General features: G+C 42.7%; 4 protein-coding genes across 12 annotated transcripts in view; 2 read left to right on the plus strand and 2 right to left on the minus strand.

The window, feature by feature from the left end:
• The window catches only part of DOP1A (DOP1 leucine zipper like protein A), a 59,724-nt gene extending 50,620 nt beyond the window's left edge, over positions 1 to 9,104 (plus strand). For 5 of the 7 annotated variants that reach the window (XM_085574784.1, XM_021546111.3, XM_085574787.1 and 2 more), the window contains 5 exons: positions 896 to 951; positions 1,833 to 1,997; positions 2,961 to 3,090; positions 4,959 to 5,018; positions 7,110 to 9,104. In XM_085574784.1, the coding sequence (XP_085430910.1) occupies positions 896 to 951; positions 1,833 to 1,997; positions 2,961 to 3,090; positions 4,959 to 5,018; positions 7,110 to 7,415 (717 nt within the window). In that variant the 3' untranslated portion in view covers positions 7,416 to 9,104. Of the gene's footprint in view, positions 1 to 895; positions 952 to 1,832; positions 1,998 to 2,960; positions 3,091 to 4,958; positions 5,019 to 7,109 lie in introns of those variants that run through there. The other 2 variants (XM_085574788.1, XR_014953656.1) reach the window with 2 other exon arrangements.
• PGM3 (phosphoglucomutase 3) lies at positions 7,690 to 15,674 on the minus strand. Of its 2 annotated transcripts, none has more exons than XM_021546172.4 (13): positions 15,311 to 15,674; positions 14,821 to 15,026; positions 13,944 to 14,128; positions 13,575 to 13,642; positions 13,147 to 13,280; positions 12,729 to 12,753; positions 11,824 to 11,981; positions 11,367 to 11,450; positions 10,651 to 10,749; positions 10,221 to 10,337; positions 9,946 to 10,068; positions 9,256 to 9,429; positions 7,690 to 8,656 (listed from the first exon to the last, which is right to left on the minus strand). In XM_021546172.4, exons 2-13 carry the CDS (start codon positions 15,022 to 15,024, stop codon positions 8,570 to 8,572), a joined length of 1,458 nt encoding a protein of 485 aa, XP_021401847.3. In that variant the 5' UTR covers positions 15,025 to 15,026; positions 15,311 to 15,674; the 3' UTR covers positions 7,690 to 8,569. The 2 variants fall into 2 exon arrangements, with proteins under 2 accessions (XP_021401847.3, XP_021401839.3); XM_021546164.4 differs by lacking the exon at positions 12,729 to 12,753 and adding an exon at positions 12,796 to 12,991.
• Positions 15,675 to 15,897: 223 nt separating this feature from the next.
• Positions 15,898 to 20,879, plus strand: RWDD2A (RWD domain containing 2A). 2 transcript variants are annotated; one of them, XM_021546293.4, is made up of 3 exons: positions 15,898 to 16,373; positions 16,931 to 17,149; positions 18,642 to 20,879. In XM_021546293.4, exons 1-3 carry the CDS (start codon positions 16,209 to 16,211, stop codon positions 19,317 to 19,319), a joined length of 1,062 nt encoding a protein of 353 aa, XP_021401968.4. In that variant the 5' UTR covers positions 15,898 to 16,208; the 3' UTR covers positions 19,320 to 20,879. The 2 variants fall into 2 exon arrangements, with proteins under 2 accessions (XP_021401968.4, XP_077638443.2); XM_077782317.2 differs by having other exon boundaries at positions 15,899 to 16,157.
• Positions 20,880 to 22,106: 1,227 nt separating this feature from the next.
• ME1 (malic enzyme 1) overlaps positions 22,107 to 26,031 on the minus strand; it is a 152,878-nt gene continuing 148,953 nt past the window's right edge. The window contains exons 13-14 of the mRNA XM_021546100.4: positions 24,272 to 24,370; positions 22,107 to 22,461 (exon numbers count right to left, since the gene is read on the minus strand). Of these exons, the coding sequence (XP_021401775.3) occupies positions 22,303 to 22,461; positions 24,272 to 24,370 (258 nt within the window). The 3' untranslated portion in view covers positions 22,107 to 22,302. The remainder of the gene's footprint in view (positions 22,462 to 24,271; positions 24,371 to 26,031) is intronic.

Below are 26,031 nucleotides of genomic sequence, written 5' to 3' on the forward strand. Positions count from 1 at the left end.
ATATTTTATTGGCAGTTGATGGTCATTCAGGTTATATTGTGGCTAAATATTGTGACTAAATTTATACATGGCTTGGCTGAGATTTCTTCTTTCTCATTTTACTCTTCAGAAACAAAACAGTAAAAATATCTGTTTTCAGAGTTTCTACCTACAGAATCTCCTGTGTTGGCTGTTTGACACAGTCTTTTGGGTTTCAGCTTTGGCAGTGGGAATGGAGGAGAGTGGTTGGTGCATGCTGTGATCCATTCAGCCTGCTATTCAAGGAGTTCCCAAGGAACTGAATAACAGAGGGAGCAAACCAGAATCATTGCTGTGATTAATTATTTTTTTCAATCTGCAGGTGCCTAACTGCCTTGAATAACCACAGATCCAGGCAATAGAAGGAGGAAAACTATATAAAATATTTTAAAGTGTGTTGTTTTAGCAATAGATGTATTTAATTTTAAACCTGTCAATAGTTTAAATACTAGAAAACCCATTCAACTCAGTGTGGTCTTCTGATTCCTGTACTGTCCCCTGGCCTTTACCCAAGTTACCACAGACTTGGAACTACTTTCAGTTAGCAGGATTGTGGTACTTCTGGGAATTCACACCTGAGCCTGACCTGCTCCATTGAACAATCCTTTATTCTCATTTTGTTTACATCGTGCTCTCTTTCTAGGTAGTGGAGGGGATTAGTCTTTGAGAGCTTTCCTGGCCATAAAAGAGACAGTTCCTTGTTATCTTTGTGTTATTCAGGTTATATATAAGGGATGAAAGAGCTTTAAGGTGCCAGTGTCCACTCATACAGGAAAGGAAATAAAGCTCCAAACTAATTGTCTAAGGCTTATAATTCAGGCATTCCCAAATCACAGTCCATTAAAAATGGTATTGAAATGTAGCATTTGATCTTCAGGTGCAAGTGTTTTTACTGATGGAACAGGAGCTCACTGCTGATGAAGACATTTCCAGGTAAATGTATGAACTTATTCCTTGCTTAATTTTATAAAATCCCTTGGTATGTTGTTGGGGAGTGGAGTCATTCTTTAAAATAATTTGTCTTAGAGCTGTTGAGCTCAATTGAGAAGGACAAGTAAAGGCTAGTTCAGTCTGACTGGGGTACCAGGGACAGACTGTTCAAGACAAAACAAAAGAAGTTCTGCTGTCAGACTGATCATAAATCACTAAGGGAAATTATAAGATACAAGTGTGAGTTCTTACAATGTCTGCCTGACTAAAATGCACTGCTGGTGCAATTAAATTATGTATGGCATGACTTACACCTTTTCTGTGTCATACACTTATTCTAAATAAGACTGATGCACTTTTTTATTGTATAAATAAAAGCATAGTTCCTTCTTATATTAGGTAAGTGAGGTAGATAATTTTTCTTGCTTTATTATCCATTTTTTTCATCTATTTTCTATAGAGTGTGATCCAGTTTCAGTCAGTTCTAGCAGCAGAGGTAGATCTCTCAAATGAGCCAGAGTTATTTGGCCAAGTTTTGCTTGCTTTTTTCCTGAGTTTTTTTGGTTTGTTTTGTTTTTTTGGAGAGCTTTTCCCTCAAATAAAGTAGTATCATCATGACTGACCATTTCAAACTTCCTCATAATTTGAATATCTGGGAATAAGATACAGTACATTCATTATAAATTGACATTTTATCACACATATATATGCATGCATACAAAACTGCACTCATGGCACAGACTTGTGTTGGGATTCAATTTATAAATTCAGGATAATGCTGGTAAATAAAGAGTTGTGTGTTTGTAAAGGCAAGTAAGAAAAATAACGTTTTAAATGTGGCAGAAGGTTGTTATGACTCACTTCCCTGCTATAACATATTTTAGAACTTCTGGCCCATCTGTTGCTGGTTTGGAGACGACTTATACAGGCGGCAATGGTTTTTCCACATCCTACAACAGCCAGAGGTGGCTGAACCTGTATTTGTCTGCTTGCAAATTTCTGGACTTGGCTCTAGCTTTACCATCTGAAAACCTGCCTCAATTTCAGATGTGAGTAGAAAACATTGTCATTTAAGTTTCTGGATGTTTTTCCATGCCTCTTGGTAAAATTCTAGTGTATAAAAGTGTTTGCTTTTCTGTTTCCCTTCTTTCTTTGGACTTCAGCCAGGGCAGCCCACAGTTCATTCCCTCACAATATCTGAGTGACCTCCAGGGCAAACGATGCTGCATATCAAATTAGTTCAAGCTGGTTTGATTTAGCTTGTGACAAGAGATTTGCCACACTTGGGAGATCATTAGTAGTAAGGATTTTTTCAAGTATTTTATTTTTAAAGTACTTAGTTGCAGTAATGCCTAAGAGCTCAAAATACACCCACCCATCTCAGTGAGTAATACATGAGATCAGAGGACTGCATGTCATCTCAGCATGACTTGCTTAAATTATTCTTGCACAGTCTGTCTGGAAGATGTGGCAACAAACCTTCATAGAGAGGGGATCCCATAGGTTTCTATTGGTCAGTAGTGGGCACATGTCCAAACTGCTTCCTCAGTGCCTCTGCAATCCTGTTTCATTAAAAAAAAAAAAAAAAAAAAAAAAGAATGCAAAACAATTGGCATTTGCTGGAGATTCTAGGAATGAGAGGCCACAAAGGACAAAAGAAAGTATCATGCCTTTTCCTTTACACTGCACACTGGTGACTTGTGAGGGCTGCTGCCCTGGCACAGTTGTAGACATTTGGTCACCCCCAATTATCCTGCAGTTTAAAAGACACTCATGTGGATTGGAGACTGGAAGGATTTGTGTACACTGTGTCAGATTGTGCCCTGTAGTGTTTCTAAATCTAATGTTGAAGCTTTTTTAATTTATTTTTTCTTTTGAGGGTTTACTTGGGTTTCTTTTCTCTTCTGTCCTTCTGATACTTCACCAGACTTCCTCATCCACTCATTTTTGATTGCTCAGAAATGCCTGCATGTTCAGTATGGGTAACATCTGCTTGTGTTATCTCATGGCAGGTATCGTTGGGCTTTTATTCCAGAAGCATCAGATGATTCGGGCTTGGAAGTACGAAGACAAGGAACACATCAGAGGGAATTCAAGCCCTATGTGGTGCGTCTGGCAAAGCTGCTGCGAAAAAAAGCAAAGGTATGTTGCTTTTTTCTTTTGCTTTTCACTGAAAGGTTTAATGTACAGTGATGCACAGCAGTGTTTGGGTTTGAATATTTTATTTTTTTAACACTGAAGAATGGAAAGGATTTTTTCTGTTGTAGGAGATTCCAGCTGGAGGAATCTCAAGTCAACATCAGACAGAAAACACATCTAACTATAGAAACCAAACAAATCAAACAAACAAAAAAACCAAGGCTTAAACCAAACAAAAAAGGCCCAAAATAAATCAGGCAATAGAAAAATTTATAACCTGCTATGGTCAAAATTATTATGAACACTGACTTTGGATTTCTAAATTAAAAGTATTATTTAAATAAAAAGTAAAATATGCTCCATTATCTGATATATTTTATCATAAAATCACTTTCAGATAGCCAGTCATATATGTAGATACTAGTCTGACTACCTACTTTTTGAAATAGAAAACCGGTGTTGTTAATAACAAAATGAAAAAATTTTAAAAACTGTTGTATTCTTAAACATGACAGAGCTAAGAGTGTTGAGACTGAGCAGAGCCTGGGACTGTGATGAACAGAAAATGGCAGAGATCAGTAGAAACAGTTCTGGGGAAATCTTGGCTGCACAGTTGTTAGAGGGGAACAGAATGAGGGTTGTCATTATGTCGGTGCATGAGATGTATTAAAACCCCAGTTTGTGGGGCTGGAGGCCTCATCTGGCCAAGCCCTGTCCCAGGGAGATCCCTTCTGCTGCCACAAAGTAAGAACTGTCAGATGTTTGCTTCTCCTGCTGTGAGGAGAGCCCCCCGGACAGGGAAATGTTAATGGGTGAGCCAGGGAAGCAGGGAGGAAAGCTATATGGCAGAAAGTTTTGAAGTTTTATTCTCAGGTTTCTCTCTGTATAGATGGCTTTGTCAGGTCTGTAACAGTGGCAGCTTGCTGTAGCTACTGCATTTACAGTCTCTAATATCTTCAGTGAGGAAAGGAACTGCTGCTGAGATACAAGTGGCTGCATTAAATTTAGGGATAACTTAGTTGCAGGCAGATCTCAACTATTGAAGCAAGGCTCACAATTATGGGGGATAAAACTAGTGTCTGAAGCATACCTGCATTTTGCATTTTATCATTTTTGAACCATGAAGATGAGACTCAATTTCTCTTCTTGAATGTATAAAGGAGTAATGAGTTTTAACTGCCTGCTCTTCAGGCACAGCCTCTAACCCTGGTGTTCTATGTAGTATCTGCTAGAAAGTTTTCACACTCCAAGTAATCTCTGTGCATGAACTTATTTATCATGTGTGATTTATAAATATGCTGCTGGTAAGTCCTGTGTGCTGAGATAGATGCCTGAAGTCAGGACACCCACAGTATGCTTCAAGAATTCAGAAAACTTCTTGGAATTTCTGGAACCTCTTAGTCATGGCAGCAGTTGCACACTGAAACATAGGTAGGTGTATGATATGTGATAAATACGACATAATGAATATTGGCTTCAGGACATTTCCTCTATAACTGTGGGGTTTTCTTAGAAAATAACTACAAAAAATGGAGTGGATCCTTATTTTTCTTCAGGGCATTCTGACTCATGTTTAGATTAATGTAGTATGGTGTTGCTCAAGCTCTGTTATCTGAGGGAAACATTCTTAAAAACCTCCTTTGGCAGTGCTGGAAATAAACAGAGGCACAAACTGGCAGTGCTGGTTTTCTTTAGTAGTGTCTTGGCCATTCTAGCTTGAGTCTGCCATTTCTGGACTACAGACTTGTTGGGGTGGGTGATTTTTCTAGCTGATGCACAGCACCCAACCAAGCAACTGCACGGCCTTCACGGCAGAGTATTCTTTTCATATATGAAATGCAGTCTGAAAGTTCTCCTCTTTCCTTCCACAGGACAAACAGGAGGACTTTAAGACGGTGGTTTTGGAGGGAATGGAGATGGCCAAGCATCAGGTGAGGGTGGCCTTTGATGCTTGAGTTGTGAAACAAGCTTGCCATAATAATACCATCACCTCAAGGCCCTGGGCACTATTTAGCATTCAGTAAGAACTAAGAGAGATCAGATTTTTCTAGAACAAAGCTGAGAGAATTTTGAGGTACAAGAACTCTTATTTTTTATAGATAACTTTAATTTTTTAAAAATGACAAGTTTATAATTTAGTTTCCTGTACAAAATAGGTTACAAAAAGCTGATGTTAGTTCCAAGAAGAATTATGATTGCAAATCATTATACAATTAAATTGTAAAATAATTTTTGTCAAACTGCATGTGTGAAACACACAATCCCTGGTTGGTCTCCATCAAATTAACTGTCATTTTAAGCATCTATGGAATTGGTGGTTTTTGCTTAGCCAATACTGCCATGAGGAAATGGCTTGGACAGGTTGTATTTCATTGCTCGAGTTGGAATTTGCATATGCAGCCCATTTGGTTGGCTGCTGTGTGACACTGACACTTGTTCTGTGCTGGAGGCACATCCTGTCACCATGGGCAATGCTAAGCATTGTACAAAAACAGTAAAGAAACTTCTCTGTGAATACAATGATTAGTTTTTTAAGGAGAAACTCTAAAAATTAGTAGCTTAATTTAAAGAAGGAGGCATCAACAACTCCTTTTGTGTTGGGAATTTAGTCTTCCCTTTGCTGTGGTTTGGTGTGAGCCTTTCATTTCAGAAGACTTGTAAAGCTCAAATAGTGGTCCCCTATGGCAGGGAGCCAAGCCACCAGATACATTCATACAGAATTTAAATCTAATTGGGGTTTGCAAAATGGATGCCCTGTAGGCTTCTCAGTTGCAGGACAGTTGCTTCATTTAAAGGGCAAAACTTAGATTTTTTTCAAGACATGATACTTAAACAAATACATTTGCTCAAAGGCTGTGCAATCAGTGATCCTTACCTTGTTCTGCTCCCACTGCTGTCCTTTCCCCTTCATTCTTCTTTCATTACCAAGTGGACCCCCTGCCTCAGCCACAAGTGCTACCAGGGCAGTGGGACAGGGGTAGATCCACAGATGGCTCTTTTTGGTGAGGCCTCTTGTGCTTCTTCTCTCCTTCCTTGTAAAATGAAGTCCAGTACGGCTGGAATTCTACTTCATGATAGAAGCTCTCTGTACTGCTTTGTCAGTAACAGTACAAAGAAGGTGTTTCTAGTGGTGATAGTACCTTAGTGTCTAGATTTGAGTATGGTTTTTGACTCAGAGATAAAGGAAATAGGGAAGAGCTGTATAAGAAACTGGATACTGGAGCTCAGGTACTTCAGTATGCAGATATTTAAGGCAGCCCTAAGCAGGGTTACAGCAGTGTGCTGCTGCTGGTGGGCATCTGGTGTGTGACTGCTGCCTTCACTTGTGGGGTTCCTGAAATTCTTTCCTTTGACATTCTCCCCATGACATGGAAGTAACATAAAAACTGAGTTCTTCTGAGAATACACAATGAGTAACTGAGCCATTTTCCTTTGAGAATAACTTAACTATTTCTCAGAATGTCCATGTGTGTTATTTGTGGTACTAAAAATAGCACTGCTTTTTGCCCTTCCCAAAAACTCTGAACTCAAGCTACAAAGTAAAAATGCTTTGTATCTATTCTAACCTCCTCTGGGGTTTATCATCACCAATGGCAGTATCAGCTGGGGAAGTGTGTGTCACCAGAGAGGAGCCTGCTTTGGAAAGCAGCTGAAGCAGCTCATACCTTCCAGCTTGGGCCATTTGTGTTGCCCACAGGATGCTGCCTGGGAGCAGCTCCACAGGGGGCTGCCTTGCTTTGGGACAGCCCTAGGCTGAGGTGTTGGACTCCAATGCCCAGTGTGACTCTCCATTAGCATCAGCTGACTGCCAGCTGTACACTCTCAGCCACTGCCTCTGCAGGCCATGGTGAGGTGAACAGAGGATCTGCTTTGGAAGCTCCACTTCAGCATTGGTGTGTTTTGTGGATAGTACAAATGTTTTTGGACTTTGGAAAAGTACTGTATTATACATTAGCCTTTTGTTTTCATCTGTGCTTTTCCTGTTGTGTCCTATGTTATTTCCCATGCATCTGTATTTGCAGAAAAACCCAGAGGAGGATGGCTCAGGGAAAACACTAAACTGGGAACCAGGTCACTTGCTTTTAACCATCTACACAGTTCGCAGCATTGAGCAGCTCTTGCCTTTCTTCAATGTACTCAGCCAAGTTTTTAACAGCAAAGTCACAAGCAGATGTGTTGGACACTCAGGGAGCCCTGTCCTTTACCCCAACTGTTTTCCGAATAAGGACATAAAAATGGAGAACCTCAAGACCTTCTCCAGCAAAGCAAGACAGAAGATAGAAGAAATGGTTGAGAAGGATTTTCTGGAAGGTGTCATAAAATCATGAACCACACTGGTACTACTCAGCCTATATGTAGTGTAACTATCTAAATGAAATACTGTATCTTTCCCAGTTGTATAGTATTCTTTTCTTATTTTATATGTAATGAAATACTTAATGTTGTATTTAAGTTAAATATTTGTAAATAAGAGAAGTTCTGGATGTGGCCTGAATCAAGTTTAAATATTGGTAGCTCATATTGATCATGGTGCCTACTATTTACAGTAAATGTTCTGTTGTCTTGAGTTCTGTCTTTAAAAAAAAATGAAAAAAAATACAAGGTGCACATTTTTTCAATTTGTTTCCAGTTTATTTTTGTCTCTTTTTTTAAAGAGCTATTGGAACTTGTGCTTATTTAATAACCTGTAAAATGCTATTATGGCAGGAGTTAATACAGGATTACAATGAACTGTTTGTCAGAGGTAGACACCCTGAACCAAAGTATGCCAAGGAGGATACTGGTGTGTTTAAAACATTGCATCCTGTTGGCCCAGCCTCTTCATGGTGCTGGGGAGCAATTAAGGCCACAGAAGACAAACTTGTCTCTGTCCCTTTCCTCTCAAATGTGGTTATAAATACTATTACTGCAAATCACTTTCTAAATCATGTCATAAAATGAAGATAATATTGCAATAATAGATTATTTGCAAATATTCTTTTTCATTATATTGTTTTCCCCTCAAAATGAGGTGAACTGAATCTGAAGACTAGTGACAGCCTCTGTCTTACACTGTTTGCCCACAGATGATTGGGCTACTGGGGATAGAGTGGGGATGATGATCCTGCAGCAGCTGCTGTGAGCACAGTCACAGCAGAGCTCCAGTCTTGCAGCCATGGCCAGTGCTCTGAGGGTGTGGGTTTGGATTTCAGGCACAATGTGACAGTGAACTAAGCTAGGGCAGGGAGGGGCAGCATTCCTTCTGCACGTGGCCATGACTTTACAAGAAGTTAGACAAACGGGGAGGGGAACATCCAACTGCAAGAACATCTCATTAAGAGGTAAGTTGCTAAAGGAGTTTAAGAATAAGCAGAGTGATATTCCACTCAGTTCTGATCAATCCTTGCTACTCCCAGGAAGGGTTGGCTCTGTGCCGAGCAGCACGTGATAAAAAAAGTGATATTAAAAGAGAAGGGAAACTGTGTGCTTTAACTGCCATTCATTATATAGGCTGTGGTGGTGCTCCTTTTCCACCAGCAAGGTGGAAAACAGCCAGGCTCACTTCATGGGCGAGTGCATCTGCATTCTCCTGTGGAATGTTGGAAAAGTTAGTTATGCTGCTGCCAGCATGAGAAGAATAGAGCAAATACATGATATTAAGGCAAGCATTTTCCTGGGAATGGTGTATTCCCTATATTGCTCCACCAGCCATTGCCATCATGCTGGCAGTGAGAAGCAGGTAGGAGCATGGGAAGTGGTTAGAGCAAGACCACTGCTTTTGCTGTCACCTTTAAGTTCAGATCTGGACTAACTTAACAGCAGCCAGAGTTTTTTTCCTATTTTGCCTCTAATGAAATTGTGTCTTTAAGGACTGCTTTGGTAACTTTCTTCTTAACCCTGAGCTCTCAGAAGGCTGATTGTCTTTTCAAAATCATCTGGTGTTAAATCTGCCTTTATAAACATTTATATTTTCATTTTGAAGATAAACATTGAGAACATTAACATTACTTTTCTAAATAAAAGAAAATCCAAAGTGACTTTTTGTGATCACAGTGTTTTTTCCAAATTTAGCATTTGTTAAGCATGATTAAACGGCAAGTGTGGAAGCAGACTTCCTTCATCACCCCCTGCTAGAGAGAAGATTGTTTAATGTGAACAAGCCCACTCATAAATGAGTCAGGCTCTGACCTGTGTGTCTGCTTCAGCATAGATCCTGACGACGTCCTCAGTTCCCGATGGACGGACAAAGGCCCGGGACAGTTTGTACTTCTTTACAAGGGCATCAATTTTCTCCTGCAGGCCCGGGGGCGTCAGTGCTCGCCTTTCTGCATCTGTTGTGTCAATAACGCGCCTGTCTGCGACCTGCGGCACCAGAAATGGGGTAAGGCAGAAATTCAGGGTTGGCTATGTTGTGCTGCCCGGAGAGGAGCTCCGTTTGGGAGCTAATCAAGGGCTACTCAAACACTTGAGGCCCCCAGGATCCCTGCAGCATCTATTAACCAAATCTTGAGAGGGGTCAGATGCTCAGTTTAAAAAAAGGGTTAGTTCTGAATATGCCACCCTCGTCAGCTTAAAGTGAAGCTACAGCTTCTCCCAGTGGATCAGAAACTTAAATTGTTTCCTCCAGTTCAAATAGAGCCCAGAGCTTCCTTACTGTGTCTAACAGAATGCTGCCACATTCTCCCTACCTCTGGGGACAAGAATTTCCCCAGAGGTTTTTGGCCTGTTTTTTGCCCCAGCTTCTTTGGCCTATTTCTGCCCTTTCATGGTCTGTTTCAGCTTTAAAATAAAGTTCATCAAAATATGTGCAGGCAAAAGATGCTGTGAGCAGGCCCCCAGAGGCTGCTGTGGCCTGAGCCAGCGTGGCTGGTAACTCACCTGGACCTTGAGCAGCCGATTGGGAAGGTCGGCGTAGAGGGCGTCCCACTGCTGCACAGTCAGACCCTTCAGAGCCAGAATTGCTTCAATAACCAGCATGTCCGAGACAGCATCACCAACAGTCTGCCAACAGGGAGGGGAAAACACTGCAGCAGTAAAAACAGGCAGGCAGGACTTCACCAGGAAGCTTCCAGCAATCCCCAGCAGCAGCCTGACAGGAGCTCACAAACAGGCTAACCCTGCCAGCACCGTGGTTCAGTACTCTTAGTTTTTACCTGATTAATCAGGTCAATCATGTTTTCAAGCATCTTTGCTGCTTCTCTTTTTTCATTGTCTTTCTCCTCTTTTACCAGCTGTCGTATTTTAGTTTCAGCAGCTTTACTAAACAGTACCTAGAAGAAAAAGATAAGAGGTTGTCAAGATGAAACTAGCATATATGCAGTAGTGAGGACAAAACTTTTACCATCTAAGCCCAAATAGCCATCATTAATGATTGTTACCATGAATTCCCACCCCCCCATGAAGCACAGAAGAGTTGGTGGCAATGCTATGATAAAGAAGGTGTGACCAAATCTATTTTCAAACAAGGAGAAAAAAAAGTGTTTATAAAACTAAGCAGAAAGTGAAAAGACCTCCTTTTCCAGGTGATTTAAATAAAATTTTGGACATAGTGGCTGATCATATGGATTACCTGCTCATACTTACTGTGCCATGTCCGTTTGCCTCAAAATAAACACCCACATCAAATTCCTGGGCCTTGTGGTGCAAGTGTTTCACTCCAGTTTTGACACAGTGCACAGGTACCTGCAGCCCAAGGGTGTGCAGAGAATGACAACAAGGTTACAGACTCGCCTCAGCAGGCTGGAATGAGCACCAGCCTGGAAGGACTGTTACAAACTGACCCATGTCTCATGGCCACTGAGGCCCCAGAGCTAAAATGCTCCAAATATTTCTGCAGGCCCAATTTAAAAAGATTTCATTTATTCCTGTGTAAATAAAGGCTAATTAAAGAAATAAATTCCAAACTAGAAAGAATAAAATTTAATTTATAGCTTCAGGGAACACACTAGATTCACATACCAACAGAAAGAATACTTTCTCCAAATTCCTGAACATTTAGCTTGCTGCAGAAAATCAGTGTCAAACTATCAAGGAGGCTTTACTGACTCACTTGGTTGTAAAGCTATAAAATCCTCAGTTTGTTTAAGTACCAAGTGATTTCATTAAACATTTTTTAAATTAATAAAAGCTGACTAGAACTTTTTAAGCTCTGCTCTCTTGCATCTCCTTTGCCACCAAGAATTTAGTCACTACTGTAGTTTTTTTGTTTGATTTTCATTTTCCTACCAATCATATTACAGTAGCATTTACGTTTAAAATAAAAAAATATGTAAACTAGCTAGAAAAAACATGGAGAATACCTTCAGCGTTTCCTGGAGGTAGCGTGTTGAATTCCCATTGGCATATGCTGTTTGTACCACTGCCATCTTGAAGTCCTGTTTCACCTGAGCAAACCAAGAAGCCAAGTTTTACTGTCCAATAGGCACATAGCCCAACAAAATGGATAAATGGAAAGATAATCAGAACTTTTAAATGTACAGTTAAAACTCCTGGGTACTAGAGGGAGGCACAACATGAATTCTGTTCAAGTATTTATACATTCCATATTGATTTTTCCTGGGTCTGGCTGAAGCAGCTCTTCAAGCTTAGACTTTCTAAACTCCTTTTTTTGCCACAGCAGTGATGTACAGGACTGATCTCTTTTTAAAGTGGTTCACTTTAGGTAGATGTAGAGAGACCACATACCAAGCAACACAGCTTCCTTAGACTATTTTATACTTAAAAAATTAGAATGCCAGCATCCATTTCACATGTTACCTTGGCAAGAAGTTCTTTTAGGAAGATACTAATTAAAGTTGCTATTTTATCTCCATCGATGAGGTGAAAATGGCCAGCTGTGTCCTTATAATAATAAACAATTCTATCTGCGTCACCATCAAATGAGCAGCATCTCTCATTGGGCTTCATGTCCAGCCCTAGTGCACAGAGTTACAAATGCAAGTTAAAGACAGGAAAAGAAACAAAACCAGGTAATTTATTTCAGTGAGTGATTAGGAAAACACATTTTCTTTTCAGAGCACATGTCTGCAGACAAATGACTCAGGCACAGTTAAAGCCAGGACCCAGGCAGGAGGCACAAGCATCCATCCCCAGCAGACCCTGCCACAGTGCTGCTCCCAGCACTGCATTTCTCCAGTACACAACCAACGTGGGAAGGGGAAGCAACACCATATCTTGGTGTTCAGATTTGACCAGCAGCTGCAGTGAGAAGGCAGCTGTCCAATGGAGAACTCAGTTTAGCCTCAAATAATCTCATATCCAAACCAGCCTGCTCTCCCATTTCAGAGATTTTCTTTTATAATTCTCAGGAAATTGACTGAAATAGTTTCCTCACTGGTTAATGTCAGTGAGTCAGCCTGCTGGCACCGAGCTGTTAATTAACCCAGCCCTTCTGCAGGAACCCGGAAAAGTGTTTCTTCATAATACAAAGGGGAGTAAAATAAATAATACTAAACCAGTCCTGACTGATCTTTGGACTCTGCCAGCTTAACATTCAGAGGAGCCTGTCAAACATATTTCAGCCAGTCAAAGAGATGCTGTGCTCCTCCAAGCAGTTCAGACTTACACAAAGATGTGCCAAACCTGGCCATGCTATTCCCTCTTTCCATTGCACAAGAACCATTCATGCAGTCACTTAGTAAGAAACAGGGAGCTCCACTTACCCAAGGATGTGGACCTTGCCAGACCCTGCAGAGGAGGTAAAGCAACATAAAATTACTGACTACTTACCTCCAGGTGGTTTCTGGTGAACTTTCACAAAATCTGCACCACATAAGTGATTGAGTTTCTCTTTGGTTCCATCATTATATATGTGAATTAGCACCTCTTGTGGAAAGTAGGGCTTCATTTCTGATAGTTTCAGGGCTCCTATTCCATTGGCACAGTCAATCTTCAGGTGCCTTTGATACTCTCCAGAGCAGTGAGACTTAGTGCAAGGGAAGAAGGGGCAAAGTGAACTGTTACCCTAGAGAAACCATACCTAGAGCATGCTGAATTAGAAACTTCAGGCCCAAACAGGCTAACAAACGGAAGAGATTAATTTTGTACATTTGCATGAGGAAGACAATACCTACTATTCACCTGTTTTATCAGTTCCATAAAAGCTTTGGACAGTTTCTCATAATAACCTTCCAATGTTGCTTTCCCATACTGCCCTTGGGTGTTTTGACAGCAGACCATGTAGTGGAGCTGTGGTGTTGTCACCAGACCATAATCTGGTGTGAAATAAAAGGAACAATATTCAGAATAGAATTTTAAATTAACTGTTGCTTAAAAGTTTTACAGTAAACAGACAAATGCAGGAAACACCTATGGAATTTTTCAAGTTATCTTATGAAAACATAACCCTCCCCTGCCCTGCCTTGCATTAAAGCCATACAACCACCCTGAAATAAAACTATTAAAAGCAAGGATGGAAATGTGTCTGGGCCATTGCCTTAGGGCTGCATAAAGGAGTCAAGTTTACATAAAAATACTTTAAATGATTATAATTGCAAAGTGTAACCTACCATGGTACTGACCACCTAGAACCTGGATACCATCTATAACTGACTGGGACAGCCTCTCGCTGCTTGGCCTGGAAAACAACAAGTACATCTGATAACCCTAGCAAAGGCATTTATCTATGGACTTGGGAAGGAAGCACATGTGGAAGATTCTACAAGCTTCCTGCCACAAGATTTAGACTCACTGTGAAGAAATCCAAACCTTTCTCTGTTGTAGATAATTCCCAATAAATCTGAAAGCCAACACCCCCAGGGACTGCAAACACATGTGAAGTGCTGGACACAGGTGGACACCACACAGTACCCACACAATTCCCCTGAAGACAGCACTCTCCATGAGAGCAGGACATATCTACAGCCTTCTGTCATTACCTGGTGTCTCTACCAATAAAAACCGAGGCATCTTTGTGCAGGTTCACTGCTGCCTTTTGGCAGATCTCAGTTATCACCTTCTGTAATTCCTGCTCCTCTGCATTTGCTAGTTGTGTGGCATACTCTTCCCAGGAAGGGTGCAGCATTTCTCCAAGAGGATCAACCAGCTTTACACCATTGTCTTCCTTAGCAGAAAAATGAAAGAACAAAAAATAGTAAGTCTAAAAGTGGGGAACTAATCAAACCTCTTTGAAGACAGACAACACATGGTTCAGTCACATTGCTTCTTTAAAAGTGCAGAACTTCTGGGACGCAATAGCTTAGCTGTTTATTTAAACCACCACAAGCCTCTAAAGAAGCACTATAACAAGCACATGGAGTAACCAACTCTTTCTCCCTTATAATTTTGGTATGAAATTGATTCGACATTAAAATTACATAAGAGAAGATTCTAATAACCTTCAGTGCTCCACTTTTAGCAGAAAAACTCTAAATGCCTGATTTGTAACTGCTGCATTTTCATGTTTATTTTTAAAAGTTACAGATTTTACTCAAAGGTTCTTCTCTTCTCAAGGCTACTCCTAGCTTCCCACCATTAGAAAGTTACATTGCAACATTAAATGTTTCTGTGTTACACAGAGGAAAAACCCCACTTCTGTGTACAGGGGAAAAATAACTTCAGATAGACCAGAGATCGTATTTACAGGGAGCAGGCTGAATGCTTTAAGCAGGTCCAAATGTCTTCAGGATCTGGTCTCTCACTGCTGTGATGAGCTTTGATGCCAACAAACTGATCACATCTTTCCACCCTTCTACCAAAACACTGCACATCATTCCACCGAACCGGTCGCATGTTTAAGGAGAGGTCAGTTCTTACTTCGGGGTTGTGAGAGGCTGTAACCATGATGCCAATGGTCGCTGTCACGGCTTTGGACCTGAGCCCTGCCAGGAGGCCCATGCGGAACACGACGTGATCCAGCTGCTCGGCCTTGCTGCGGAACCCAGCGGTGCCATACTGCAGGGTCAGCCCGGCGGGCCTGGGGTGCAGCGCCGAGTACTTCCTAAGGGCTTCGGAATCCATCCCTAGGGAAGGAAGCAACACAGATGCGAGTGAGGAGACGAGTCGCTGGGACCAGTTTCACGTTCCGGAGGCTGCGTGCCCTGAAGCGCTGCCATCAATCCCCTGGCGGGACCGCAGCGGGGAGCAGCACCAGGAAAGGAGTCTCTACACTCCCTGGAGAGCCCCGGATAAACACCGTGATCAGATATAAGCAGATCACGCAGGGACGAGGCGAGGAGAGCCAGGATTCCCGGTCGGCTAGATCCAGGGATCCGAACAAGTTCCCGTGGATCTTCCCGTTTCTCACCGTGACATCAGGCGCCCAGAGCGCTCGGCCGCGGCTCCACACACGGATTTCCGAGCCCAAAGCAGCGTGTCCTGCCTGACAAGCGCTTGCGGGGAAGCCCCCAGCGGTGTCCCCGGGCTGTTGCCCCCGGCGGCGGCTCCGTGCGCAGCGGCACCCGGACACCAGGCCGGGCGGGCGGGGCAGCCGGACACGCGCCCGCTGCACGGCTGCTTCCCTCGGGACCCCCGGCGATGCCGCGTGGACGGCCCGGCTGGGACGGGACGGGATGGTACCGGAGGGGATGGCTGGGATGGTACCGGAGGGGATGGCTGGGATGGGCGCGGCGCGATCCCGCCGGAGCCGCCGCCGCGCCCCGCACGGAGCCGGCGCGGCCCCGCCCACCCGCGGCGGAACCGACCAATGGCTGGCGGGTGGGCGGGGCCGCGCCCGCCGCGTGGCACTGGGGCCGCGCCCCCGCCCGGAGCGCGGCCGCGCAGGCGCCGCCCGGAGCGGCCCCGGAGCGGCCCCGAGCGGCGGCGGCAGCGCCGGGCCGGGCCGAGCCGAGCGGAGCCGGGCCGGGCCGGGCCGAGGCGAGCCGGGCCGGGCCGAGCCGAGCCGAGCCGGGCCAGGCCAAGCCGAACCGGGCCGGGCCGAGCCGAGCGGAGCCGGGCCGGGCCGGGCCGAGCCGAGCCGGGCCGGGCCAAGCCGAACCGAGCCGAGCCGGGCCGGGCCGACCGGAGCCGAGCCGAGCCGTGCCAGCCGGCCTCGCACAGCTTCAGCGACAGCGCTCTCGGGTCACAAAGCTGCCCCTCAGCGCGCTCCTTTTGGCTGGGGAGGCGTTAATTTTCAAATTTCTTCACCGCGGCTGGTACGGGGCTGTGTTTTGATTTGTGCTGAACACAGTGATGATGATGTGAAGATGTTTTTATTATTGCTGGGCAGGGCTTACACAGAACCAAGGCCTTTTCTGATTTCTGCGCTGCCAGGCTGGGGAGGGCCCTGGGGGAGCTTGGGAGGAGACACAGCCCAGACAGTGACCCCAAGTGACCAAAGGGACATTCCAGACCATGGAACACCATGCTCGGTAGATAAGGCAGGGGAAGAAGGAGGAAGGGGAGGACGTTTGCAGTGATGGTGTCTTCCTGAGTCCCTGCTGGGTGTGATGGGGCCCTGCTCTCCTGGGGATGGCTGAACACCCACCTGCCCATGGGAAGCAGTGAATTCATTCCTTGCTTTGCTTGTGTGCGCGGCTTCTGCTTTCCCCGTGGAACTGTCTTTGCTTCAGCCCGCGTATTTTCTGCCTTTTACCCCTGCGATTCTCCCGATCCTTCGGGTGGGGAGGCGGCTGTGTGGGCTTGGCTGCCGGCTGGGGCCGGACCACGACAGCCGGCCAACGCCGGGTGTATCTGCTGATAAATGATAACACAAACAATGCATCTCTGCCCGCGCACATTCCCGCAGGACTCCATGCCCTGCTCTCGTCCATGCCCGAGCCGGTGCGGGCTGGGAGGGCGCGGCTGCTGAGGCCGTGTCCAGCCGTGTTGGACCAGTGCTGCCCCTAGAGAATCGTGGCTCTTCCCTGGGGGCTGAGCCTCGCCGTGTGCTGCACCGCGGGCTTTGACTCCAGTCCTCTCCCTCCAGGCGGGCGTGCAGGGCAGTGCAATGGCTGTCACGGCAAAAGAATGCCTGGAGCTCCAGCTGCTGGAAGTGGAAATGCTCCTTTCGATGTTTCCCAAAAGCGGAGAATTCAGTCTGGATGCGGATGCCGTGCCCAGCATCCAGCGCTACCTGGAGAATGCTGACGGAGCCCTGCCCCCGCAGCTGGAATATCGAATCGCTGTCGATGTAGGGGAGGCGAAGGTGAGAGCTGCCAAGGAGGCTTATTGATGGGTGATGTTCTCTTTACTCCTTCTGTACACACTTGAAAAGGCTGCCCGGAAAAAAAGGGGTAAAAAAGCCACCACATTTTTGTTTGTTCTTTGAAAAGTCAAGAGTAACAGGAAATCTCAGCTGCTGCTAACATCTGTGTTAGAAATACGATAATTAAAAAATTAAATAGCCCAAATAGCAGAATGCAATTACAAGGAGTCACAAGAACACAAAATCAAAACCAGCCTATGAGCAGAGAAACCAATCTCTCAGTAGTTGCAACAGTTTAACTGATTGAAGAAAGGGACTGAACTAATTGATGTAAATACTTGCAGAGAGAACACAGGTCTGAGTGCATACTTATGCAGTGACTGAGAACAAACTCAGCCTAAAAGCCATTTTTTCATGGAACAAAGGTAATCAAACATTAGAACAATTTACTGGGTAATGAGATGGCCTTATGATTTTTTTCAAACTTTAGTTACAAGCTTAGTTGTCTTTCTAAAATGCATCTTTTCACCAGCCTACAGAGAGAAGTTTTGTGAGCCACTTAGGGAGGGCTTCTGTAGGAGTAGTGGGTTTTTTTCTGTAGCAGATTGTCAAGGAACTTGGAAAGATAATTAGTCATTTCATGATTCACTTCTCTCTACAGGACTATCATATGATTGAACACTGTAGTGAGTATCCCCTAATAGTCTACAGGAGCTTGAAGCACTGAGGGCACACAAATCCTTTCCTGCTCTTGGACAAGAGGCAGGGTTCATCTGCCAAAGAACTGTGGTGGTCCATTTGAAGGCACTGTAGGAATAATCAAGGGAGATTCAACAGTCCAATATTCATAAGAGATCAAATAAGATAATCTTGTGGTCTCCCTGACCTGAAATGGACATAAATCTTTTCATCCCCTATAATCCTGATTCCTTTTTACGGTGAATACTTGCTTAAAATAAAGGTAACACACAGAATCATAGAATGGTTTGGGTTGGGAGCATCCTTCAAGATTAAGTATCTCCAACACTCCTGCCAGTGACTCTATATACAGTAGGTACAATCACAAATGCTATTCCATGTAACTCCTGGCCTTTTTTCCAGCAGCTGGGCTGAGTTCATTACTCATGTGCATTTGGTAAGGGATGAGATTCTCGAAAGCCCTTGACTCCAACAGTTCATTGCTGTAGCAACACTGAGCTAGAAGTATCCCTCCAGGGTAACTGAATACCTTCTCCTAGGCCGTAGCATTAGTTCTGTGAACAGCACACAAGCTGCCTGGATAACATGGGAAGTGCTGTTAAAGTGACAGCATTATGAATGAACAGACAAAAGAACAGTTATTGGGGCAAAAGGGAAGTGGAAATAGTTCCAGTCAGTAGGATTCTGCCATCTTGATTACATCTCCTCATAATCTGCCTCTGTCAGGGAAGAAGAATCTAGCATGTCTTCAGTAGCTGCAGGATTAATTTTCTGTTTGTCTTCTGTTTTTAAGGTAAAGGTGGAATTGCAGGTTCTCCTTCCTCATATGTACCCGCAGGTGGCTCCTCAGCTTTTTGCCAGATCAGATGCTCTGCACAGACAGCAGCAGTTGCAGCTCAATACTCGTCTGGCGTCTCACATCGGCTCTCTGGAGTCAGGAGATCTGTGTGTATGTGAGGCTGTGCAGTGGGTGAAGGACAACACCCTGCCTTTCTTGGAAAACTGTAAGGCCTCCTCTGAGTGTGCTCCTAAAGAAGTCAGAGTTAAGGAAATGCTGCATCGCATGTGGATCTACAGCCATCACATATACAGGCAGGAACTGAGGAAAAAGATTTTTGACTGTGCAAAGAAGTTAAATCTGACTGGCTTCTGCCTAACTGGGAAACCTGGTATCATCTGTGTGGAGGGACTCCAAGAAAACTGTGAAGAGTTCTGGCGTATTATTAGATATCCCAACTGGAAGCATATTTCATGCAAGCATGTGGAGAATATAGAAACGGAGGGAAGCATTGATAATCTTCGTCTCTTTCACAGTTTTGAAGACCTGCAGTTTCAGGCACATGGTGATTATGGCCTGAGGAATGACTATCATATGGATCTTGGTCAGTTTCTAGAATTCCTGAAACAGCATCAAAGTGGACACATTTTTCAGATTTTATTTGGTGTTGAAGGCAAACTTTCAGACAATTGAGAGAAACTGTTTATGAAGAAAACTAATTCTGGAGAGCAAGAGGTGTTGGTAACATTGAAACTTTAAAGGGAATCTTTAACATCTGAGATGAATGATTCAAGTAGTTAATCTCAGCTTTTGTGCTGAACTGCCATGTATTTTTGAGATGTCTTCACTGATTTTCTAAGTATCTAAAACTGGCATTTGTCTCTGTGAGCCATGCCTCAAAGCACTTGCAAGGTGATAAACATTCCAGTGTTAGGAATTATTCACTTCTGTCTGTTCATCTGTACTGTGCTGTGTGAATTTCTTCCCATCTCATCTAAAGCTATTCTCTTGCAGTTTAAAACATCTCCCCCTTGTGCTGTCACTGCATGCACTTGTAAAAAAGTACCTTTCCAGCCTTGTAGGCTCCCTTTAGGTACTGGAAAGTACTATAAGGTCTTGCTAAAGCCTTCTCTTCTCCAGGCTGAAAAATTCCAATTCTCTCAGCCAGCTGTCATAGGAGAGATGCTCCAGCCTTCTTACCATTTTTTGTGGCCCTCCTCTGGACTTGCTCCAGGCAGGTCCATGTTCCCTTTATGTTTTTGTCCAAGAGCTCGATGCAGTGGTTCGTTTGGGGTCTCACAAAAGTGGAGTAGAGGGGGAGAATCGCCTCCCTCAGCCTGCTGGTCATGCTGCTTTTGATGCAGCCTAGGATACAGTTGGCTTTCTTGGCTTCAAGTGCTCATCACTGGCTCACGTTGAGCTTTGTGTCTACCAGTACCAAGTCCCTCTCCTCAGGGCTGCTCTCAATCCATTCTCCACCCAGTCTGTGTGTGTGCTTGGGATCGCCTGGATCCAGGGGCAGGACCTTGCACTCAGCCTTAAACACCATGAGGCCTGCACAGACCCACCTCTCCGGGTCCCTCTGGATAACATCCCTTCCCTCCGGTGCTCTGGCTGCTCCACGTAGCTTGGTGCCATCAGCAAACCTGCTGGGGGTGAGCTGGTCCCACTGCCACAGCAATGTGAATACCAGCCCCTGAGGAATGTCACTCGCTTGGACATCAAGCCAGTGACTGCAATTCTTTGCAGCCAACCATCCTTACCCACTGAGTGGTTCATCCATCAAATCCATGTCTCTTCAATTAAGGATGTCATGAGGCAAAGTGTCTCTGGTTATGTTAGTAGCAATTTTTCACCTGTTCAATTCATGGCATTTTATGTTTCACTGTTAGGCCAAACACCTTGGAAATGAAAATGGGTCAGATGAGACAAAGTTTTGTTTTCCCCCCTACATTACATAAGGAAATACATGTAAAATACAGAAAATAGGAAAAATCCCTGTATATATATTTAATATTACATAAAAATACAAATAATTTGAAGAATCCTTTCTATGTCAAATTGGTGTGGAGAGAATTTTCCAGCAGCTTGTAAGAGGCAATGCTGTTAATGGTTCATTAGGCAGCATTTTCCTGCAGGGAAGCGTGCTGAGTGTGGATGTGGATGGTGAGTGTTCCAGTTTGTAATGCATGATCATATTTAAATATAATATGTATAATATAATGTGTATAAATATAACATGCAGTTGAAGAACACTACTGAAAAGTCTCCTTGAAGGACCACCAGCCCACCACCTCCCACTCTGTGCCTGACTGCTTTCATGTGAAAAGGGGTACCAAGCAATAAAAGCAGACTCACTGCTGAGCTGCACAGCTCCAACACCCTGGCACTCAACAGCAGTTGTTTAAAGACTGTGTTTCAGCACACTTAGCTGATGATAACATAAATAACAGATATTATTTTATTTCAAATTCAATACAAGGAAGTGTTTTAATACCATTCTCACAATAGCAATACATTGAAATGCAGAGGATGGCACTGAAATGCAGAGTGTTTCTGGTTGCTCAGAATATGATTAATGTCTTTTCCTTCATTGTGGTAGGTTGTGGTGGGTGTACTGTTGTGTGATCATAACTTCTGCCAAAAGCACAGTGAGGCAAAAATGTTGACACGTTCCCATTAGGCAGTGAGGGAGAAAGTGCCTCTCCTTCTGAATTTGGGACCTGTAATCTGCAGCTGTGACAGAGCTGAGGGGCTAGACAAATAAAATTATTATTTGGTTTTCTAGAGAAAATCTCTCTAGTAAAGATTAGAGAGAAACAGCAATGTTCAAGTAACCTTTTTTTCCAGAACCATACAGAAAATATATTACGTTTTTCTTGGAGTGGTAATTGTTTAACAACTAATAATTCCTCAAAGATTATTCCTGGCATTTTGATACTCCCTTTTTGTCAAGAACATGGAGTTCAAGAAATTAGGCCAAACATTTGCAATGGATCAGAACAGTGGTTATCTTGGTGGGGGAATGAAATCCTTAATCTTACACAGGACATTACCTTGGCTAATATTAAATGTTAGTATTGTTAAATGTTGTTAGAAATGTTAAAATGTTCTGATTAGATGTGAACAAAAGGTTCTGCAGGTTTGGTTCTTTTAGAAAATTATAATTTCATTACTCCACACAAGAGTGACCAGGAAGCATTTTCCCTGGAATAAAATATTCTAACCTTATGGTTGTTTAAAGTTTGGTGGTTTTTTTTTTTTAATAATAGGTTCACAAATTATGCACATTACACTGTGACTGTAATGGATAAAATATCAAATGTATTTTTAAGTGCCCATTTATCTGCTTAAGTTCCCACTGATGTTTGTGACAAAACTCTTGACTCAAGATATAACCACTTTTTTCAAAAAAATCTGTCACACTGTAGTGCAGGATATCTCAATTAAAATAACAATCAAAATAAGCAAACACAAATATATGTCTCAGATTAATTTTTATTTTCTCATTTATAATTGACGATGTCTTGATCTGAGTTTCTAACCAGCTACTGTGAATTAGAAAAAGTTTTCTGCATCTTAAAAAATTAGCTATTCTTAGGCTTTCTGGGCAGAAAGAACTTTAATATTTTAATGTTTTTAACTGCAGCTGATTTGTTCGTTCTTCATTAAATATTTACAGTTTCACTTTCATGGCCTCTTCAGGCCAGGTGTAGGAGTCAGCCACAAAGCTGTTGTAATCAGTACTGTACACCTGAGAGCGGATGAAGGCTTCGAGGTCCTTGGGCTGAGGATAGGTGGAGGCAGTGTTATTCCTGTAGGCTTCTTCTGCAATCTGGAAAGATGCATTAAAATCCTAATTAGTGCTGATAAACTATCCGAGTACACTTAACAGGATGTAAAAGTAGGGCTTAGTTCAAAATCAAGATGAGACTTCACCCTCTGGTGCTGGCAGCCACCTGTGTTCACACTGGCTCCAGGTAAGTACCCCATGAATAAGACTACAGCAGGATGATGTTTGTGTTTAAGTGTGTCTGACTTGGGCTACTTTTGAACAGGATTATATGTTCAGACTGTCACAAATACAGTGCTCCTCTCTGCACAGTAGTGTTTTAGCTTTTACTGTCCAGTGGTGGATAAAATATTCCACAAGCTCCAAACAATGAGATACAATCTCTGCTTTTCTCTCATCACTTTATCCTGGTTTACCATCTTCCCAAAGCACTGTATGAAAATTTGTTCAAAGTTTCCATGCACTTTGCATATTACAGAAGTTTAGTATTTGACATAGCTTGATAATATACTTCCAAAAAAAGTAAACTCATGGGAAAAAGTAGTCCTATGCAGTGCACAGCATGGCTGGGAGAAATACAAATATTTGCTGCTCTTTCCTCACCCAGATCATACCTAAGTGAATCAATTATGCATCACAAATACAGCTGTACAAAAATTAGTTTAGTAGGGGTTGGAGCTGTCTCAACACATCAAAGTAGCCTCTCACATCTGAAGATCACCTACTTGAAAAAAATCTTCAGACTGGACATTAATTTGTGAAACGAACTCTGGCAGACAGGTTTTATGCAGCAGCACTGTGAAAAGATCTGCTTGAAACTCTTTTGGCAAACACTCTAATGCTCCTCCTTTGAATAAAAAGGAGATGTTCTTCTTCCTGCTTTTCTTAGCTCTCTTTAAAACATGAATGTTCTAATTTGGTGAGAAGCTGAGACCCCAAGTCACCTTATTAAGACTTTTTTTCTAGAGTTAATCTGAATCCCAACTCCATTTGATTGAGAAGCACTTTGGGTGTTTATGTAAGGGTATCTTCAGGTCTGTGGACATAATTATCATTGTTGGATAAGGTCTGAATTCATACCCGATGTTTGGTATTCCAAAATATTTTGATAGTGTTCCTCTCCTGGAAAAGGCAGAGGCCTCTTGGGTTGGGTTGTATGAGCCAGAATAAGTATTTTCAGGAATAAAGTTTCAACGGAGAACAGGCAGAAAGAATTACTTGGTAACATTTTCCTTCTTTAGTATTTTCTATAACACGCACAAATAGAGGATGAATTTCTATCACTGAGTTTCTGCCAAATGCAGAGCCAGTTTCATTTTGCCTGAGGAATTTAAGTAACATTTTCACAGAATAGAATTTGCCTAAGAAGACATGAACTTTGAGAAGGATTTTTCTTTTCTTAAACATATAGAATGAATGCAGCTATGGAAACTGTCTCAGTATAAGGGTTCGTTGTTACTCTTTCAAAAGCATATGAAGTGGAATTACTCACAGTAAGGTGACAAAGAGAGAAAACAAAAATTGTAGGAAAAAAGGTCACACAGGACAAGCAAAAAGTTGAAACTGATAACCATGAAGGTCCAAAAGCCCTTCAGCTGTGCAGCTGAAGGCATGACTGTGGTGGACAGCAGAGTCTGTGCTCTACAGACATACACACGTGCTGTAGATCCACAGCTCTCCTTGTATTTGGATTGCCTTTACATTTCTCAATTTAAAATTTAATTTTGAAACTGCTGCATGTCCAATATCAATTCATGTAAACCAACTTGTGTCAAGGTGTGTTAGGTGATTAAATCAAACCATGTACAGCTGGTGGGAAGACAAAAAGCCACAAAAGGCTGAAATGACTTACCCTCACAGCAATTTTCAGTGACACGTCCTGAATAGTGACTAATGGAGGGTAGAGGCGACCTTCCTGTAAATTTTCTTCTGTAACTTGCTGCGCTATAACCTGAAATAACACAAACGTGTAAGTTGACATGCAGATGCAGCTGTAGCTTGATTAGACAGTGATATTGTCTTTAGCAAAGAAATTTTTCTGCTTTGGCAACTTCCACAGATACGGCTTAATCCACCTAGACAGCATGTTTTAGAACCACATTTGTCATTAGGAGAAGCTACACAAGAATTGGAAATGTAGGGAGTTATGCCTTTTTCTCACTCAGACAATAAAAATTATTTGAGTAAGTCCATGACACACATAAACTAGCAAACAGTTCACTGTGAGATTTAAATTCCAGCCAGCAATTGCAGGTGGGTCAAAGACTTCTAATATATAAAGAAGCACCTGTAATTCTGACAGTTGTCACATTAACCTGTGCAGGGAACAGAACTGAAACCCTTAAGTGTAAATGCTCTGAATGAAATTACTGGCAGCTGGTATTTCTGCTGTCATTAGCTACAATTTGTTTGTCTTTTAGGAACCTGAAATAGCCTTTCAGGGTGATCCAGATGCGGATAGAAGGAAAACTTTGCTATGGGTAACATCTGGTGGAGCCATGTATGACACACTAAGAGGTTTTGAAAACACCAGGAAAGTCCAGGAAACACTGAGACTTGCAACTGATAACAAAGCCCAAAGAGAAAGCAAGAAGTGCACTTTTGACGGAATATTCTAGGAAAGTACTTGAAAACAAAGCACAAACAAAACTTTCTGCAGTTCCTGTCACATCGAGTAAGAGGACCCTGTACATGTGCTTGTAAACATCCAGGACTGCATCAGAACAGGTGTCTGGATGCATCCCTTCCAACAGAAGCAGGTAAATAGTTTGAACTAAAGTAACCCCAGTTTCAAAAGGACTCAGTGTTCTCTTATGCAGTCTAACTAGAATGTTGGTAGCTGTCATAAGTTCTTCCTTTTGGAGTTAAAATGCTGCCAAGATCAATAGGCTCTTGAGTATAACAAGTGAAGAAGTATTTGTTTACATTTAAACCTGATCTTGAGAAATACAGCAGAGAAAAACCCTCTAGGGGGAGCTAAGAGAATGTAAAATCAAGTTACTACTCTCCATAACAGCAACCAGGTTATTTCAAAATTGTATACAGCCCTTTGATGTGCATCTGAATGTAAGGAGGCACACAGAACATGAGGGGTCCCTGATGTCAACAGCTTAAGAGGGCTCTGCAGGAAAGGTGAAAGCAGAAGAAATCAATAGCAAGTTGCTCTTACTGCAATGCATCACTGAAAATTAAAGGTTCAGGAGTGGAGTACTTATCTTTTGTGATTCTGTTTTTGATAGAAGGCAAGCCACAAAATATTTGGGCAGTGCTCAAAGTGGAAGAGGTAGCAAGATCAACTGTACAGATGCCATGCTGTTCCTTCAGACATACTAGTGTAACAGCATTGGAAACTATGCAAAAACATGAACCCAAAGAGAACAACACCCTCTTCATGTGGTGTTTGAAAAACACTCCTTGAAAACATCAAATCAGTGGGAAATATGATTTTTATTTTTTTTTTTTTATCAAGGAAACAAAAGAAATTAGACTTGGGAGAAAAAGATAAATCTGAAAAGAAATGCAAAAGACAACTGAAGGCAAACATTTCTTATGGTGCTGTAGGGAAACCAAATCATCAAATAGCAGAAAATCCTGAGTTTCTTTTTCCACAGG

This window comes from Lonchura striata, chromosome 3 (genome assembly GCF_050655825.1).
Source record: "Lonchura striata isolate lonStrDom1 chromosome 3, ASM5065582v1, whole genome shotgun sequence".
Taxonomy (NCBI): Eukaryota; Metazoa; Chordata; class Aves; order Passeriformes; family Estrildidae; genus Lonchura; species Lonchura striata.

Bases quoted from the DNA above. Each gene is read 5' to 3' on its own strand.
- PGM3 (XM_021546164.4), bottom strand. From the start codon at position 15,024: ATGGATTCCGAAGCCCTTAGGAAGTACTCGGCGCTGCACCCCAGGCCC. The intron at 13,643-13,943 runs GTAATGACAGAA...GTTGTTTTCCAG, and splicing joins TTTATTGGTAGAGACACCAG to GCCAAGCAGCGAGAGGCTGT. The intron at 13,281-13,574 runs GTAGGTTACACT...ATTTCACACCAG, and splicing joins TCTAGGTGGTCAGTACCATG to ATTATGGTCTGGTGACAACA.
- RWDD2A (XM_021546293.4), top strand. From the start codon at position 16,209: ATGTTTTTATTATTGCTGGGCAGGGCTTACACAGAACCAAGGCCTTTT. The intron at 16,374-16,930 runs GTAGATAAGGCA...CTCTCCCTCCAG, and splicing joins ACCATGGAACACCATGCTCG to GCGGGCGTGCAGGGCAGTGC. The intron at 17,150-18,641 runs GTGAGAGCTGCC...TCTGTTTTTAAG, and splicing joins TCGATGTAGGGGAGGCGAAG to GTAAAGGTGGAATTGCAGGT.